This window comes from Rhinopithecus roxellana, chromosome 12, assembly GCF_007565055.1.
Source record: "Rhinopithecus roxellana isolate Shanxi Qingling chromosome 12, ASM756505v1, whole genome shotgun sequence".
NCBI lineage: Eukaryota > Metazoa > Chordata > Mammalia > Primates > Cercopithecidae > Rhinopithecus > Rhinopithecus roxellana.
In genome coordinates this window covers 8172990-8187146 of record NC_044560.1, presented here as the reverse complement: position 1 = coordinate 8187146, position 14157 = coordinate 8172990, and the positions used below count along the sequence as shown (strand labels likewise).

At 46.2% G+C, this 14157-nt stretch overlaps 1 protein-coding gene across 5 annotated transcripts in view; it reads left to right on the top strand.

The window, feature by feature from the left end:
* The window catches only part of UBR4 (ubiquitin protein ligase E3 component n-recognin 4), a 141033-nt gene that overhangs the window by 87246 nt on the left and 39630 nt on the right, over window positions 1-14157 (top strand). For all 5 annotated transcript variants that reach the window (XM_030912638.1, XM_030912639.1, XM_030912641.1 and 2 more), the window contains 14 exons: window positions 792-1019; window positions 1843-1921; window positions 2423-2668; window positions 3508-3676; window positions 4169-4313; window positions 4913-4998; window positions 5943-6030; window positions 6442-6635; window positions 8221-8460; window positions 8894-9032; window positions 9769-9894; window positions 10012-10140; window positions 10986-11329; window positions 13853-13943. In XM_030912638.1, the coding sequence (XP_030768498.1) occupies window positions 792-1019; window positions 1843-1921; window positions 2423-2668; window positions 3508-3676; window positions 4169-4313; window positions 4913-4998; window positions 5943-6030; window positions 6442-6635; window positions 8221-8460; window positions 8894-9032; window positions 9769-9894; window positions 10012-10140; window positions 10986-11329; window positions 13853-13943 (2304 nt within the window). The remainder of the gene's footprint in view (window positions 1-791; window positions 1020-1842; window positions 1922-2422; window positions 2669-3507; window positions 3677-4168; window positions 4314-4912; window positions 4999-5942; window positions 6031-6441; window positions 6636-8220; window positions 8461-8893; window positions 9033-9768; window positions 9895-10011; window positions 10141-10985; window positions 11330-13852; window positions 13944-14157) is intronic.

The window sequence follows — 14157 nt, the reverse complement described above, 5'->3', positions numbered from 1 at the left end:
GACAATAGCTTAATAACGTTAGTAACCAGCACAGCAACCCTGAGATAGATTAACTCTGGGAAGAATAATCTGTTAACAAACCTCAGATGAGGATTTCGAGTTACGTAGTTGTACCAACCCAAACTTTTCTTTAGCTCTTTTACTTGAAAAAGAGATTTGGAATTTTTTTTTTCTTGATAGTTTCCATTTGGGTGGGCTGAAGTGGAGGCCAGCTTCCCTGTAGATTCCTAAGGGCACAAGGAAGGTATACATGAATATTGATATTTTCCTCTGATTTCTTTCTCTCCCTTTCTTTCTCCTGGTCTCATTAAAGGATACTTAAGTTCAAGAGAGGCTGGTTTGGTCAAGAGGAAATAGCTTGGTTTGTGTTTCTCCCCAGCCCCCTGCTTTTTTTTTTTTCCAGACTGAGTCTTGCTCTGTTGGCCCAGGTTGGAGTGCAGTGGCACGATCTCGGCTCACTGCAACCTCCGCCCCCTGGGTTCAACAAATTCTCCTGCCTCAGCCTCCCTAGTAGCTGGGATTACAGGCAGTGCTACCATGGCCAGCTAATTTTTATATTGTTAGTAGAGACGGAGTTTCACCATGTTGGCCAGGCTGGTCTCAAATTCCTGACCTCAAGTGATCAGCCCACCTTGGCCTCCCAAAGTGCTGGGGTTACAGGTGTGAGCCCCCGCGCCCAGCCTCTCCCCAGCTTTTAATAACAGTTTATTAAAACCCGGGTTGTGAGAGCCACAGTTGATATACATACAGTCCCAGAGTCATTTACTCTTTATGGTGTTTTTCTCCTCAAGTACCTAATGATCCAGCAGACTCCATTTGTGCGCCGTCAAGTCCGCAAACTTCTGCTCTTCATTTGTGGATCCAAAGAGAAGTACCGCCAGCTCCGGGATTTGCACACCCTGGACTCTCATGTGCGTGGGATCAAGAAGCTGCTAGAAGAGCAGGGGATATTCCTCCGGGCAAGTGTGGTTACAGCCAGCTCAGGCTCCGCCTTGCAATATGACACACTCATCAGCCTGGTACGAGGGCTGGGACCTGGTAGGGCAGGGAGGGAGCATGTGATAAGGCTTAGCCAAGTAGGTAATAGGGCTGGAGGTAATAACGCAGGACTTTTAACTGTGTTGACAATGGCATGGTTAGGGCTGAGATGAGGGTAAATCCATAACCCCTGTCTGGGTGCTGTACCACGTGTAGTTGGCTTCAGGGTCTGGGATGTCCCCCTCAGCACTCTCGTCCCACCTGGCAGCAGTTCCTCCACTGTGAGGTGAGTGGCCTGAGCTTCTTACCAATGCCATTTGCTTACATCCTAGCCAGAACTGACCTCCTTGTGCACCTCTGGTTTTTACCCTTGAATACTAAAGAAATGATGAAGGTTCGAGAGGAAAAATGTATTACTGCCTAAAGAGAAGCTGTTTGGACTTAGAGAAGTAAACTGAATATTTTGTACGTGAACAACCTAGAAAGAACGTCTTTAATCTAGCTGGCTCGTGTCCTTGCTATTGTGTTTATATCAAGAAAAGTAAACTGGATTGTAGTTTCTTAGGTCATAGTCTTATCTTTTGCTGTTGCCGTTTTGAGTGGTCTAAAGGTTCCTGAAAACAGCACCTTGCGCGGGGATGGGGGTAGAACAAAGGCAGGTTCAGTAAGAGCTGGAGTGGTTGTAGCAGTGTGTGGGCCATGGTGCCAGGTTCACCAGACATCCCAGCAAGCACCTGCCTTGCTCAGAAGATCATGTTCAGCTTGTAGTCCAAAGCTGGGGAGATGGCTCCAGGCAGCAGGTGTGGTGCTTGTCTGGGCAGCATGGTGGAGTTACTCCTTTCCCACGGTTGGTTCCTGTTTCAGATGGAGCACCTGAAAGCCTGTGCAGAGATTGCCGCCCAGCGAACCATCAACTGGCAGAAATTCTGCATCAAAGACGACTGTAAGAATGCTGCTCCTTTTGATTGCTGTTATTCGTTCATTCAGGAACTATTAAGGCCTACTGTATGCCAAGCCCTGAACTGGATGCTGGAGATATAGCTATGAACAAGATACATAGACTAGACAGAACTCTGCCTAGCAAAGAAGACAAGTAAAAATCTAAAAAAGTGGTGAGGGCTGGTAGTCAAAGTTTGGGGTGCTGTGGAAGCACAAAGTAGGAGTCTCTGACCTCCAGGTAGTGGCAGTAAAGCCAAAGAGGAGTAGGTGGAGTCTAGAGAACCCCTTATTCAAAGGAGCAGGGGCCTCTGGTCAGTGTGTAGTTATAATACTTTTCAGAGATTTCCACAGAAAGTATAACTTCTTCACAATGTCCAGCAGAGAGAACATGGCAAAGAAAGCTGGTGAGAACAGGACAGTCTCGGCTGTAGGGGGCGTTGCTTTGGTTCTCGTGAGTCTGGTCAGGGTCATCTCAGAGCTGAGCCACTGTCTCCTCTGCTTGCAGCCGTCCTGTACTTCCTCCTCCAAGTCAGTTTCCTCGTGGACGAGGGCGTGTCCCCAGTGCTGCTGCAACTGCTCTCCTGTGCTCTGTGTGGCAGCAAAGTGCTCGCTGCACTGGCAGCCTCTGCGGGATCCTCCAGTGCTTCTTCCTCCTCAGCCCCTGTGGCTGCCAGTTCCGGACAAGCCACAACACAATCCAAGTCTTCCACTAAAAAGAGCAAGAAAGAAGAAAAAGAAAAGGAGAAAGATGGTAAGGGTCACCCTCTTGTCATTGTGACCACAGTGATGTATGTAAATCTCTCTTGGAGCACCTGGTTTGTTCTGTTGTAAAAGGTCTTTTAATCCTGATTTACAGGGGACCTAAGGCCCAAATGTTCTCTAGTGTCTACTTTCGGTCTCATTTTCAATTGTACTGATGTGACACCTTAAATAGCATGACTTCTCATACCAAATGACAATAATAAGAAAAGTCAAAGTATACTGAACATTTTTAGTAGGCCAAATTTCTTATTCTGTGAAACAATAACACCTTCTCTGTGGAGCTCCCATCAGAGTTAAGTGAAATGTGACTGAGTACATTGGTAAATGCTCAGTAAATGTTAGCTCTCTTAGCTGGTCCTCACCGTCAGCTGCACTGCTTTCCATGGTCCTTGGAGACCTGAGATCAGTGATCAGGGTTGACAGCAGTGGTGGTGGTTCACATTCCCCTAGTTAATGATTGGACATCTCTGTGCAGGCCTATTGGAAGCTCTTGAAAGGAAGTTCCTCCTCCAGTGTCACTGTATTTGTTCGGTGCCAGCTTACATAGCACTTTATCCTGTGGTTTTTCAGTGTCAATGATTGTATGTCTCGTCTGGAAGGCAGTTGTGCTCACCACTGCATCCCCAATGCTGCACATATGTCTCATTTGGGGCGGGCCTATTCGTACCCCAGTGAACAACTCAAAATTGTTTTGCAGAATATCAGCATTCAGTAGAAACTTTTAGAAATGGACAGAATTCCTTCATTCCCCTTTTGGTAGCCCAGGCCTTAGGACCCTAGAGGACTTCTTCCTACTCTTCAGCCCTCAGTCCTGTCCTAATCTTGCAGGTGAGAGCTCTGGCAGCCAGGAGGACCAGCTGTGCACAGCTCTGGTGAACCAGCTGAACAAATTTGCCGATAAGGAAACCCTGATCCAGTTCCTGCGTTGTTTCCTGTTGGAATCCAATTCTTCCTCGGTGCGCTGGCAGGCCCACTGTCTGACGCTGCACATCTACAGGTAGGGCCAGGGCTGGGTTTGGCAGATCTGCAAGGGTGTGAGGCCAGGGTGCGTAATGCAGTTCCGTTTTGGTTTTCGGTTACATACAGTCACAGAATCAGTAGTTAGCCAGCCTGAATCCTCTTGTGCTTTAGAGATTTCTTCATCATTGTCTGCTTTTTAGCCATTAAACTGATGTCATAGGCAGGAGAGGATCTGTTTTCTACTCAAGGCTATGTTTCTGGGTTTGTAACATGACCGAGCTTGACTCTGTAGGCCAAGAAAGCTCAGTTTCTGCTCTGGGGTACACTGGGTGATGGGTAGAGGCAGCAAATGACTATGCTGCATCTGGGAGGATTGATTGTCAAAAGAGAAACAAAACTGTTCAAAATTAAACCCATAATTGTGGGGAAATAGATACATTCATAAAAATAATACCAGGGTCTCAGCGATAAACACAGGTGCCTCAGGGTTTTCTGCTGCTTGGTAACATGAGCTGTCCTATATCTACAGAAATTCCAGCAAATCTCAACAGGAGCTCCTGCTAGATCTGATGTGGTCCATCTGGCCAGAACTCCCAGCCTATGGTCGTAAGGCTGCCCAGTTTGTGGACCTACTAGGATATTTCTCCCTGAAAACGCCACAAACGGAGAAGAAGGTAACAGTTGCTTTATGGTCAGAGAGGCAACTTGCCCTATTTAGCCTTTTTTCTCTTGAGTTAAGAATATTATGAACAACCCAGATTCAGGGAGTCCATATACAAAATCTCTTTTAAATATATCTAGTTTTGCATTTCTTGTTAAGCGCTTGTAATATGTCTGTGATGTAGACAGTATACACTAGCAAATCTGACTTAACATAGGAAGTAGGTTAAGGTCAAGTGGGGAAAGAAAAAAGATAGAACTCATTACAGTTCGTTGGAAAAGCAAGTGCTCCTGGTTTTGCTGGTAGCCCTGATTACATACCAGAAAATATTTCTGCAATTAGCTAACCTTTATGGCTTCTCCATAAGAATAAAAATGATCTTCCTTCATCAGGTTGGAAAAGCATATCACCTATCACTAAAGCTCGTGGAAACTTCTAAAGGAGATAGAATCCATTTAAATGATTGAGATTAGGCCCAGCTTTGTATGATTCTGACTTGAGAAGTCTGGTACGTCTAGGGCGGTATTCAGCTGGAATGCAGAAGACAGAAGTCTTTTCCAATAAGACTTCCCCTTGGGCTTTAACTTGTTTCTTTACTGAATTCTCTTTCAGTTGAAGGAGTATTCGCAGAAGGCTGTGGAGATTCTGCGGACTCAAAACCATATTCTTACCAACCACCCCAACTCGAACATTTATAAGTGAGCTTTATTTTGCTTTCTACCTATGGGAAGCTCAGTCAGCTTTCTGAGGAGTTATTTGAATGTTGATAGGCTCTTACATAGGAATTGGCAAGCCCCTGAGAGAAGAGTCAATCTGCCTAGTTGAGATTCCCATCCCCTCCATGTAGCCGAGGGTCTTGCACATAGAAGGTACTCAAAATGTCATTGCTGTGTTCAGGGTTTGGTGAATAGTAATGTAGAAAGGTCTGTATAGCCTGAGCAACATAGTGAGACTTCATCTCTACAAAAAATTTTTAAAAAATTAGCCAGGCTTGGTGGCATGTACCTGTGGTCCCAGGTGCTAGGGAGGCTAAGGCAGGAGGATGGCTTGGGCCCAGAAGTTCAAGGGTGCAATGAACTGTGAGCCAAGCCACCGCACTCCAGCCTGGGTGACAGAGTGAGACCCTGTTTCAAAAAAAAAAAAAAAGTGGTCTTTAGTTTCAAGGGTTTAAGTTAAATAGGATAAAACAAATCTAAAGAAAATGTCTTCCTTTTTTAAAAAAAACTTTTATAAGAGGATATTGGTTAAATTGACAGTGCATTATTTCTGTGGTTTAGTAGTGACTGTTCTTTAAAAAAAAAAAAAAACTTTATTGAGATCATTTATGTATTCACCTGTTTTAAATGTATAGTTCAGTGATTTTTAGTAAATTTAATTGTGACTCTTCAGTCAAATTTTACTACTTTTTAGAATTCCTCTGAAGGATAGATCAAAGATTAGAAAGCATCTAAGGTCAGTTAGTTGAAATTTCTTTCCTGTGACTTCGTAATCCTATTGGGATTTCTCCCGTGTCCTTGAGTTCTCTTTAGGGTGGGGCTCACTTTGGGGGACATTGAGTCATGGCTTTCTCATGATTTTTTTGTGAAGCTCAGTGCTTCCTAAGATGAAAATTTATTCATGCTAAGACTGGTTTCTTCTTTAGCACTTTGTCTGGCTTAGTGGAGTTTGATGGCTATTACCTGGAGAGTGATCCCTGCCTGGTGTGTAATAATCCGGAAGTGCCGTTCTGTGTAAGTAACATCTGTACATGGACAGTCCTGAGGCCTATAATAGGCCCAGTGGGATTCTTGTTTCCAGAGATGGATCGTTATCACACAGATGTTCCTCTCCTAATGGTTGGTCACCGATAGTAGGAATTTTTATCTGCCACATTTATTACCTTCAATAGAAACTTGGCTCGGTGCAGTGGCTCAAGCCTATAATCCCAGCACTTTGGGAGGCTAAGATGGGAGGATCCCCTGAGCCCAGGAGTTTGAGACCAGCCTGGGCAAGATGGTGAGACCCCATCTCTACAAAATACTTTTAAAAAAATTAAATAGAAACTTCATCTTGTGGATGAAGAATGGGTTACATTGATGAATTTTTTAAAAGGCAGTATGAGTCTTGAACTAATACCATGTTTTGTGAACTCTTGTGTTTAGTATATCAAGCTGTCTTCCATTAAAGTGGACACGCGGTACACCACCACCCAGCAGGTTGTGAAGCTCATTGGCAGTCACACCATCAGCAAAGTGACAGTGAAAATCGGGGATCTGAAACGGACCAAGATGGTGCGGACCATCAACCTGTATTATAATAACCGAACCGTGCAGGCCATCGTGGAGTTGAAAAACAAGTACGGGCTTTTTAGGCCTCGGGAGGGGCAGCAGGTCTGTAAGGCTCAAGCTCATTTGCTGCCTTTGGTTCCTGGAATGGAGTAAGGCAGCACATCCCTAGAGGCCTAGTGCATCCTCTTGGCCACTCCATTCATGACTGAAGGGCAAAAGTGAAACAACAGTTCTAAGGATGTTGACAAAGATTATTTCTAAATTAGTCCAGTGGAGCCATAGGGGTCTCTGGAAGCTCCTCAACAGCCCGCCTAGGGAGGGGAAGCTGAGTGAGGGGACCTCCAGGCTTCTCAGGCCCATTTTAACTATTCTTATGTAAAGTTCTAGTCTTAGATAAAGCCTTCTGTATTGGGAAGTAATTGTCATTTCTTGGACGAAGACAGCTATGCTCTTGCTCATAGGGCAGGAAGTTATTTCTCAAGAAGCTTCTTTAGTACACACACTCTTCAATTTCTTCATGGTGCCTTTCCTCTATATCTGCTGATACTGGATCTTCCTAGCCCATGTATCCCAGTGACTGAATGTCGTATATAGGCCAAGAGAGGCACTCCCATGGGTTATAGTGTTGACTTTCACAGAGACAGGTCGCCTTTTGTTGAACTCTCAGGCATTGCTACTGGATGGAGAACACAGGTCGATGCTATTTGAATAGTAAGACTTACAGAGCTGTTCTGCACACAGGATGGAAGTATTGCTGTTACTCCAAGAGGCAGAATAAGGCTCATGTACCACAGCAACATGTGGCCATGAAGGCTGCCTAGGGAGGTTTCTCTTCTCGCCTTGAAAAGCCTAGTTTCCCCTTGGTGACCTGAAAGTAGATGCTGTGCATGAGGATGACCCATTCCCCTCCAGAGGAGGTGGGTTTGATTTTTCACTGTGTGGAGTCAGCAGAGCTGCTGGTAGACTGTTTGAGTTCAGATCCCAGCTCTGCTATGTAGCTCTGTGACCTTGGAGAAGCTGCTTAACCTCAGTTTCTGTAACTATAAAATGGAGGTAGGGCCCCACTTCCAGGGTTTTATTTTAAGGATTATATGAGTTAGTATGTGTCAGGTGCTGAGAACAGAGCCTAGCACATAGTAAGTACTCAGTAAATATTAGCTCTCATTGTGTGAATATAATCACCCCAAAATTATTACATACCTTCCTCTTTATGACTCGACTTACCACTTGGTTCAGACCCTGATTTTCTTCCTCTGCCTCTCTAAAACAGCCTAGCTTTATCTTTCCATGGTTGCTGTCAGGATGGGAACTTGGCGGCATGCATCATCATTGCACCTCTTACAGGCTTCAGTGTGGCATGCTTTTGGAGTCATGGTTTCCCTTGTTATATACTTCTGTTGTTTTCCTGGAATTTCAAAAGGTATCATATATAACAGCTTAAAGCACTTGTATGTTCTTTTCTTTTTTTATAGAGAAAAGGTAGTGGAAAACTTTTTTTAAACTGGCTTCCTGTTATATGCCAGATTTCTTTTCCTTAGAGTAACCACTTAATTGCCTTAGAAAAATACATGGGACAGTCTTCCTCTTTGTCTCATCAGAGTGTTACCACTGAAGGTTAGATGAGAAAATCTCAAGGCTGTCTGTCTTTCCTAGGCCAGCTCGCTGGCACAAAGCCAAGAAGGTTCAGCTGACCCCTGGGCAGACAGAGGTGAAGATTGACCTGCCGTTGCCCATTGTGGCCTCCAATCTGATGATTGAGTTTGCAGACTTCTATGAAAACTACCAGGCCTCCACAGAGACCCTGCAGTGCCCACGCTGTAGTGCCTCAGTCCCTGCCAACCCAGGGGTCTGTGGCAACTGTGGAGAGAATGTGTACCAGTGTCACAAATGCAGGTAAGTCAGTGGTCGTCCCCTGGGCCAGGGCCGTGCACATTCCTTGTTGTTTTCCTATAATGGTGTCAGTGTGAGCGATTGCAGTGTCTGATTCCCTCAGAACATTTAGAGAATTACGGGTTTATAGAGCGGGTTCAAGGGTAGAAAGGGAGGAGGAAGAAGAGAGAGTGAGTGTGTGTATGTGCATGTGCGCACGAGTGTGCCTGTCCTGAGGCGGGGTGGAGGGTTAAGGCGGAGGGAGGCCCAGAAGGTTAGCCCTGGGCCTTGCTTTCTTGTTACCTGGCTGCTTAAGTCATTCATTTGTTATTGCCCCTTCAGTAGCCCCTGCAGTGGCTACCAGAGTATGGGCGTGTGGCTCAATCCATCTCCTCAGAGTGACCCCTACCCCACCCAACCTTGTCACCTCACTGACCCAAACGCTTTGGCTACTTAGATCCATCAACTATGATGAAAAGGATCCCTTCCTCTGCAATGCCTGTGGCTTCTGTAAATATGCCCGCTTCGACTTCATGCTCTATGCCAAACCTTGCTGTGCAGTGGATCCCATTGAGAATGAAGAAGACCGGAAGAAGGTGAGGCCAGATTTGGCCTAGACTCAGGGCTGTGGCCTTGATCTGGACTTTGGGCAGAGCTGGTGCAGTGCAGTGCACTTTACTTTCTAGTCCAAGCCTTCTTTGACTCAACATGTTTCAGGACCCAGCTTTTGGGTGGGAGCGAAGAATGGCGTTAGATGTATTATATTGGAAGACATGGTTTGCATAGGATTTTAGAAAAGTGTTGATTGGTAATGAAACTAGAGTATCTCCAGGTACAAATAACTTTGGATTTGGATGCTTTGCCCTGCGTTTGTTCCACAGACTGCTTCATATTGAGGCTGTTGGTCCTCCCTCAATATTAACTTGTCCAGTGCTAGTTCCCAGCCTGCATGATATGGGTAGGGGTGAGGTTCTAGATATTAAAGAACAGTGGAAAGGGGGCACCTATAGGGATAACAGAAGAACATTTCGCTTTGGAGTCAGAAGGACAGAAATTCTAATTCCAGCCATACTTTTAATACTTGTGTAACCTAGTGTAAGTTACTTCTCTCAGCATTGTATTATTATGTATCACAGATGTGCATTGTATTTTTATTAGAAATAATATACCCACCTCACTGGAAGGATTATTGTGAAGAACAGAGATAATGTATATGAAACACAGTGCCTGACCCATAGGAAATGTTCTGGTAAATGGTTAGCAATGAGGATCACTCAGGGAAAGTCATCAGCTAAAAAGCCTTCACTCAGGTCCCTGTCTTTTCTTGTCTAGGCTGTATCCAACATCAATACACTTTTGGATAAAGCTGATCGAGTGTATCATCAGCTGATGGGACATCGGCCACAGCTGGAAAACCTGCTCTGCAAAGTGAATGAGGCAGCTCCAGAAAAGCCACAGGTAATCCCATGCTGCAAAGGGCATTTGGAGAAGGCCTTGGGTCATGATGAGAAGACTGCCTCCTAGGTGAGATCACCTTAGGTGAGAAGCCTGACAGCTTACCTCTTGGGGTTGCAGGATGACTCAGGAACAGCAGGGGGCATCAGCTCCACTTCCGCCAGTGTGAATCGGTACATCCTGCAGTTGGCTCAGGAGTATTGTGGAGACTGCAAGAACTCTTTTGATGAACTCTCCAAAATCATCCAGGTAGAGAGCGGGGAGCAGCTTTGGGGTGTATTTTGTCCAAGTGTTACTGGCATTGTTTTCAAAGCAGTCCTGCTGCTCTCTTATCCAGCAGTCCAAGTCTTGGTGTTGTTCCTGCCCAATCCAGCTGAAAAGGCAGGCAGGCAGCTGCACCAAACGGCATCTCCCCCACCGTGATTTATGGCGCTGGTCAGAATGCTGAGTTCATGCTAGATAACTGAGCATACTGGTGATGGGAAGGTAGCATAGATATGGGTGTTTTTTTTTTTTTTTTTTAAGCCATTAACAACCTATCTCTTAGTAGAGGGGTTACTGGTCTTAAAAAATTTGGTGCCAAGATTCTGTTCCCTCTTTTTCTGATATGCGATGTTTGCGGGCTGTAGGGTAAGGGCACACCAACTGCAATCAACCAGGGTGGGCCATGTGTCAGTTGCAGTGTCACAGACCTAATCTCCATGAGATGGGAGGCTAGCCATAGACAGAGGTACCTCAGATAAGGAGAGCATCCAGTTACCTCCCCCCTCAACCCCAAATTGCTGGAGTGCCATCTTTGCTACACGTGTATTAGCTTCTGACCTTTGTCTTTGTTACATGGGAGTTAAGAGCATGAGCCTACCATCTGAGTCTAAGTTCGGACCCTGCCACTTATCTTGGTCAAGCGAGTGCCTCCATGCTTCAGTTTCCTACTCTGTAAAATGGAGATAAAGCATCTAACCGGTTGGGTTATTGAGAAGATTAAATTATATAATGCATGTAAAGTTTTTTCTAAAGCAAAACTAATTTTCCAATTAACATCCTCTTCTTATTTTAATTGCTAATTCCCATTATTGTTACCTTTTTGTTCTTAGAAAGTCTTTGCTTCGCGTAAAGAGTTGTTGGAATATGACCTACAGCAGAGGGAAGCAGCCACTAAATCATCCCGGACCTCTGTGCAGCCCACATTCACTGCCAGCCAGTACCGTGCCTTATCCGTCCTGGGCTGTGGCCATACATCCTCCACCAAGTGCTACGGCTGCGCCTCGGCTGTCACAGAACATTGTATCACACTACTTCGGGCCCTGGCCACCAACCCGGCCTTGAGGCACATCCTTGTCTCCCAGGGCCTTATCCGGGAGCTCTTTGATTATAATCTTCGCCGAGGGGCTGCAGCCATGCGGGAGGAGGTCCGCCAGCTCATGTGCCTCCTAACTCGGTTAGCACCCACACCATGGTTATGGGCCTAGTGATTCCTACTGACACTCGGGATGGTGGCAGCAGCCATGCCAGGAGCGTTAGAGGGTGCACAGAATAGTGCTTCTGACCACCCAGCAGGTTAGATAGCTTATAACAGGAAAGATGGAAAGAGACACAGGGTGTAGGTGAGTGAATTGCTTTTTTGGTTCCAGTACAGTGTCTTGAGGAAACTATCCCTGAGTCCTTGTGAGGGAAGGGAAGAGAGACACTTGAATTCAAGAAAGACTCACATGAAAGAAGATAGTGGAGCAGAGCAGTGGGGCCTGGGGATTAAGAGCTTGGACTCTGGACTGGAAAGACTCAATTTCAGTATCTGATAACTTGTACTATATGCCTTGGACAGTTTCCTTAATTTCTCTGAGCCTGTGTTTTCCTCATCTGAAAAATACTGACAGTAGGCTGGGCGCAGTGGCTCTTGCCTGTAATCCCAGCACTTTGGCAGGCAGAGGCTGGTGGATCACTTGAGATCAGGAGTTCAAGACCAGCCTGACCAACATGGTAAAACCCCGTCTCCATTAAAAATACAAAAATAGGGCCAGGTGCTGTGGCTCACACCTGTAATCCCAGCACTTTAGGAGGCCGAGGCAGGCGGATCAGCTGAGGTCGGGAGTTCAAGACCAGCCTGACCAACATGGAGAAACCCCCGTCTCTACCAAAAAATACAAAAGTAGCTGGGTGTGGTGGTGCATGCCTATAATCCCAGCTACTCAGGAGGTTGAGACAGGAGAATCTCTTGAACCCAGGAGGCGGAGGTTGCGGTGAGCCAAGATCGCGCCATTGCACTCCAGCCTGGGCAACAAGCGAAACTCCATCTCAAAAAGAAAGAAAGAAAAATACAAAAATAGGGCCAAATGTGATGGCTCACACCTGTAATCCCAGCACTTTGGGAGGCCAAGGCAGGCAGGTCAGGAGTTTGAGACCAGCCTGGCCAGCATGGTAAAATCCCTATCTCTACTAAAGATACAAAAAATTAGCTGGATGTGGTGGCACATGCCTGTAATCCAGCTACTCAGGAGGCTAAGGCAGAAGAATTGCTTGAACCCAGAAGGCAGAGGTTGCAGTGAGCCAAGATTGCGCCATTGCACTCCAGCCTGGGCGACAGGGTGAGACACCATCTCAAAAAAAAAAAAAAAATTGCTTGGGCATGGTGGCTCACATCTGTACCCCCAGCTACTTGGGAGGCTGAGGCAGGAGACTTGCTTGAACCCAGGAGGCGGAGGTTGCGGTGAGCCGACATCACACCACTGCACTCCAGCCTGGGCGACAGTGAGACTCTGTCTCAAAAACAAAAACCTGACAATAATAGCCACCTTAAAAGCATGTGGTTGAGGATAGATGAGGTAGTTCAGTAAATAACTCATGCATGTCCAGTGCTTAGTATGTCCCAGATCCTACAGCCAGAGCTATGTGGATTACTTTGTGTGGCATAAATTCTGGAACATGTTAGGTGCTTGATAAATGGTACTTGCTATATTATTTATTCACTAACTTAACAATTATTTATTGAGCAGCTGCTGAATGCCAGGCACTGTTCTAGACTCTGGGGATACAGTGGTAAATGGAATAAAGTTCCATCCTTGTGTGACTTATATTCTAGGTGGGGAGAACTGCAATAAACAAATAATTACACAATATAATGTCAGGAAATAAGATTGTGTGAAAAATAAAGCAGGGATGGTGACCCCGAATACAGGAAGGCGTGCTGTTTTGGATAAGGTAGTCAAGGAGGACTTTCCCGAGGGTGTGATACTTGAGCAAAGACCTGTGTGAAGGCAGGCAGCCAGCCATAGCAATGTCTCAGCAGTGGGCTGCATGCCTAGGAAGTAGCAAGTGGGGAGCTGAGAGCAGGCGTGTGCCAGGAATGCTAGGGCATCACAGGGAACCTATGTAGCTGGAGACAGGGATACAGTAGGGAAGACTCGGGAGGAGGATCAGGTCAGAGGGTGCGAGGGCCAGATCCTGTAGGGTCTTGTGGGCCTGTGTAAGGACTTTGGGGCTTATTCAGTATTTTGGGAAGCAAGAGTGAGGTGATAGGTTTGTTTTTTGTTATTAATAATGGGAACATTGCTACAAAGAGACATAAACTAGGATGTGAGAGCCTCCTGGAAAATGACATACATGCAGGCAGATAGAGAGGTCGGGGAAAGAGCTGTGACCAAGACTAAGAGTTGACATCTAGGTTTTGGAGATGTGTCACACCAGACAACAGGGCTCTGTCGCCTGGGACATGGGTCCCATAAGGTGGTGCTCTTCCCTCAGTTAGCATCTGTTCATAGGTAAGGCGGCTGTGATGGGCCCGTTATTATTACCAACCACGGTTTTGTGAAGCTAAAGCCGTAGTCTTGCCCCTGGGAAGGAAGTAGAAAATTTGGGGCCAGGTAGCTTTAGACATTGATTTCATTTTCTCTGGGCCCCTTCAGGTGGAAAGGAGTGTCACAGCTGATTGTGAATTACAGGACTCCATTTCTCTTTGCTTCCACAGAGACAACCCAGAAGCCACTCAGCAGATGAATGACCTGATTATTGGCAAGGTCTCCACAGCCCTGAAGGGCCACTGGGCCAACCCCGATCTGGTGAGCCGGCCTAGCAGGCCCAGCTGTCCTCGCTGACTCCCCCTCACACGCCTTGTGTTCCTCAGCATCCCCCTCCCAGGTCCTGCGGTGACGGAGGAGGGAAGGGGCAGAACATTATTCCAGAATGGTTTTCCCAGGGAAGAGCCTGGAGCACAAGGGTCTCCGTCTATCCTTTGTCTCTGTTGGAGCCACCTAGAACCAGAAATTGTATTAA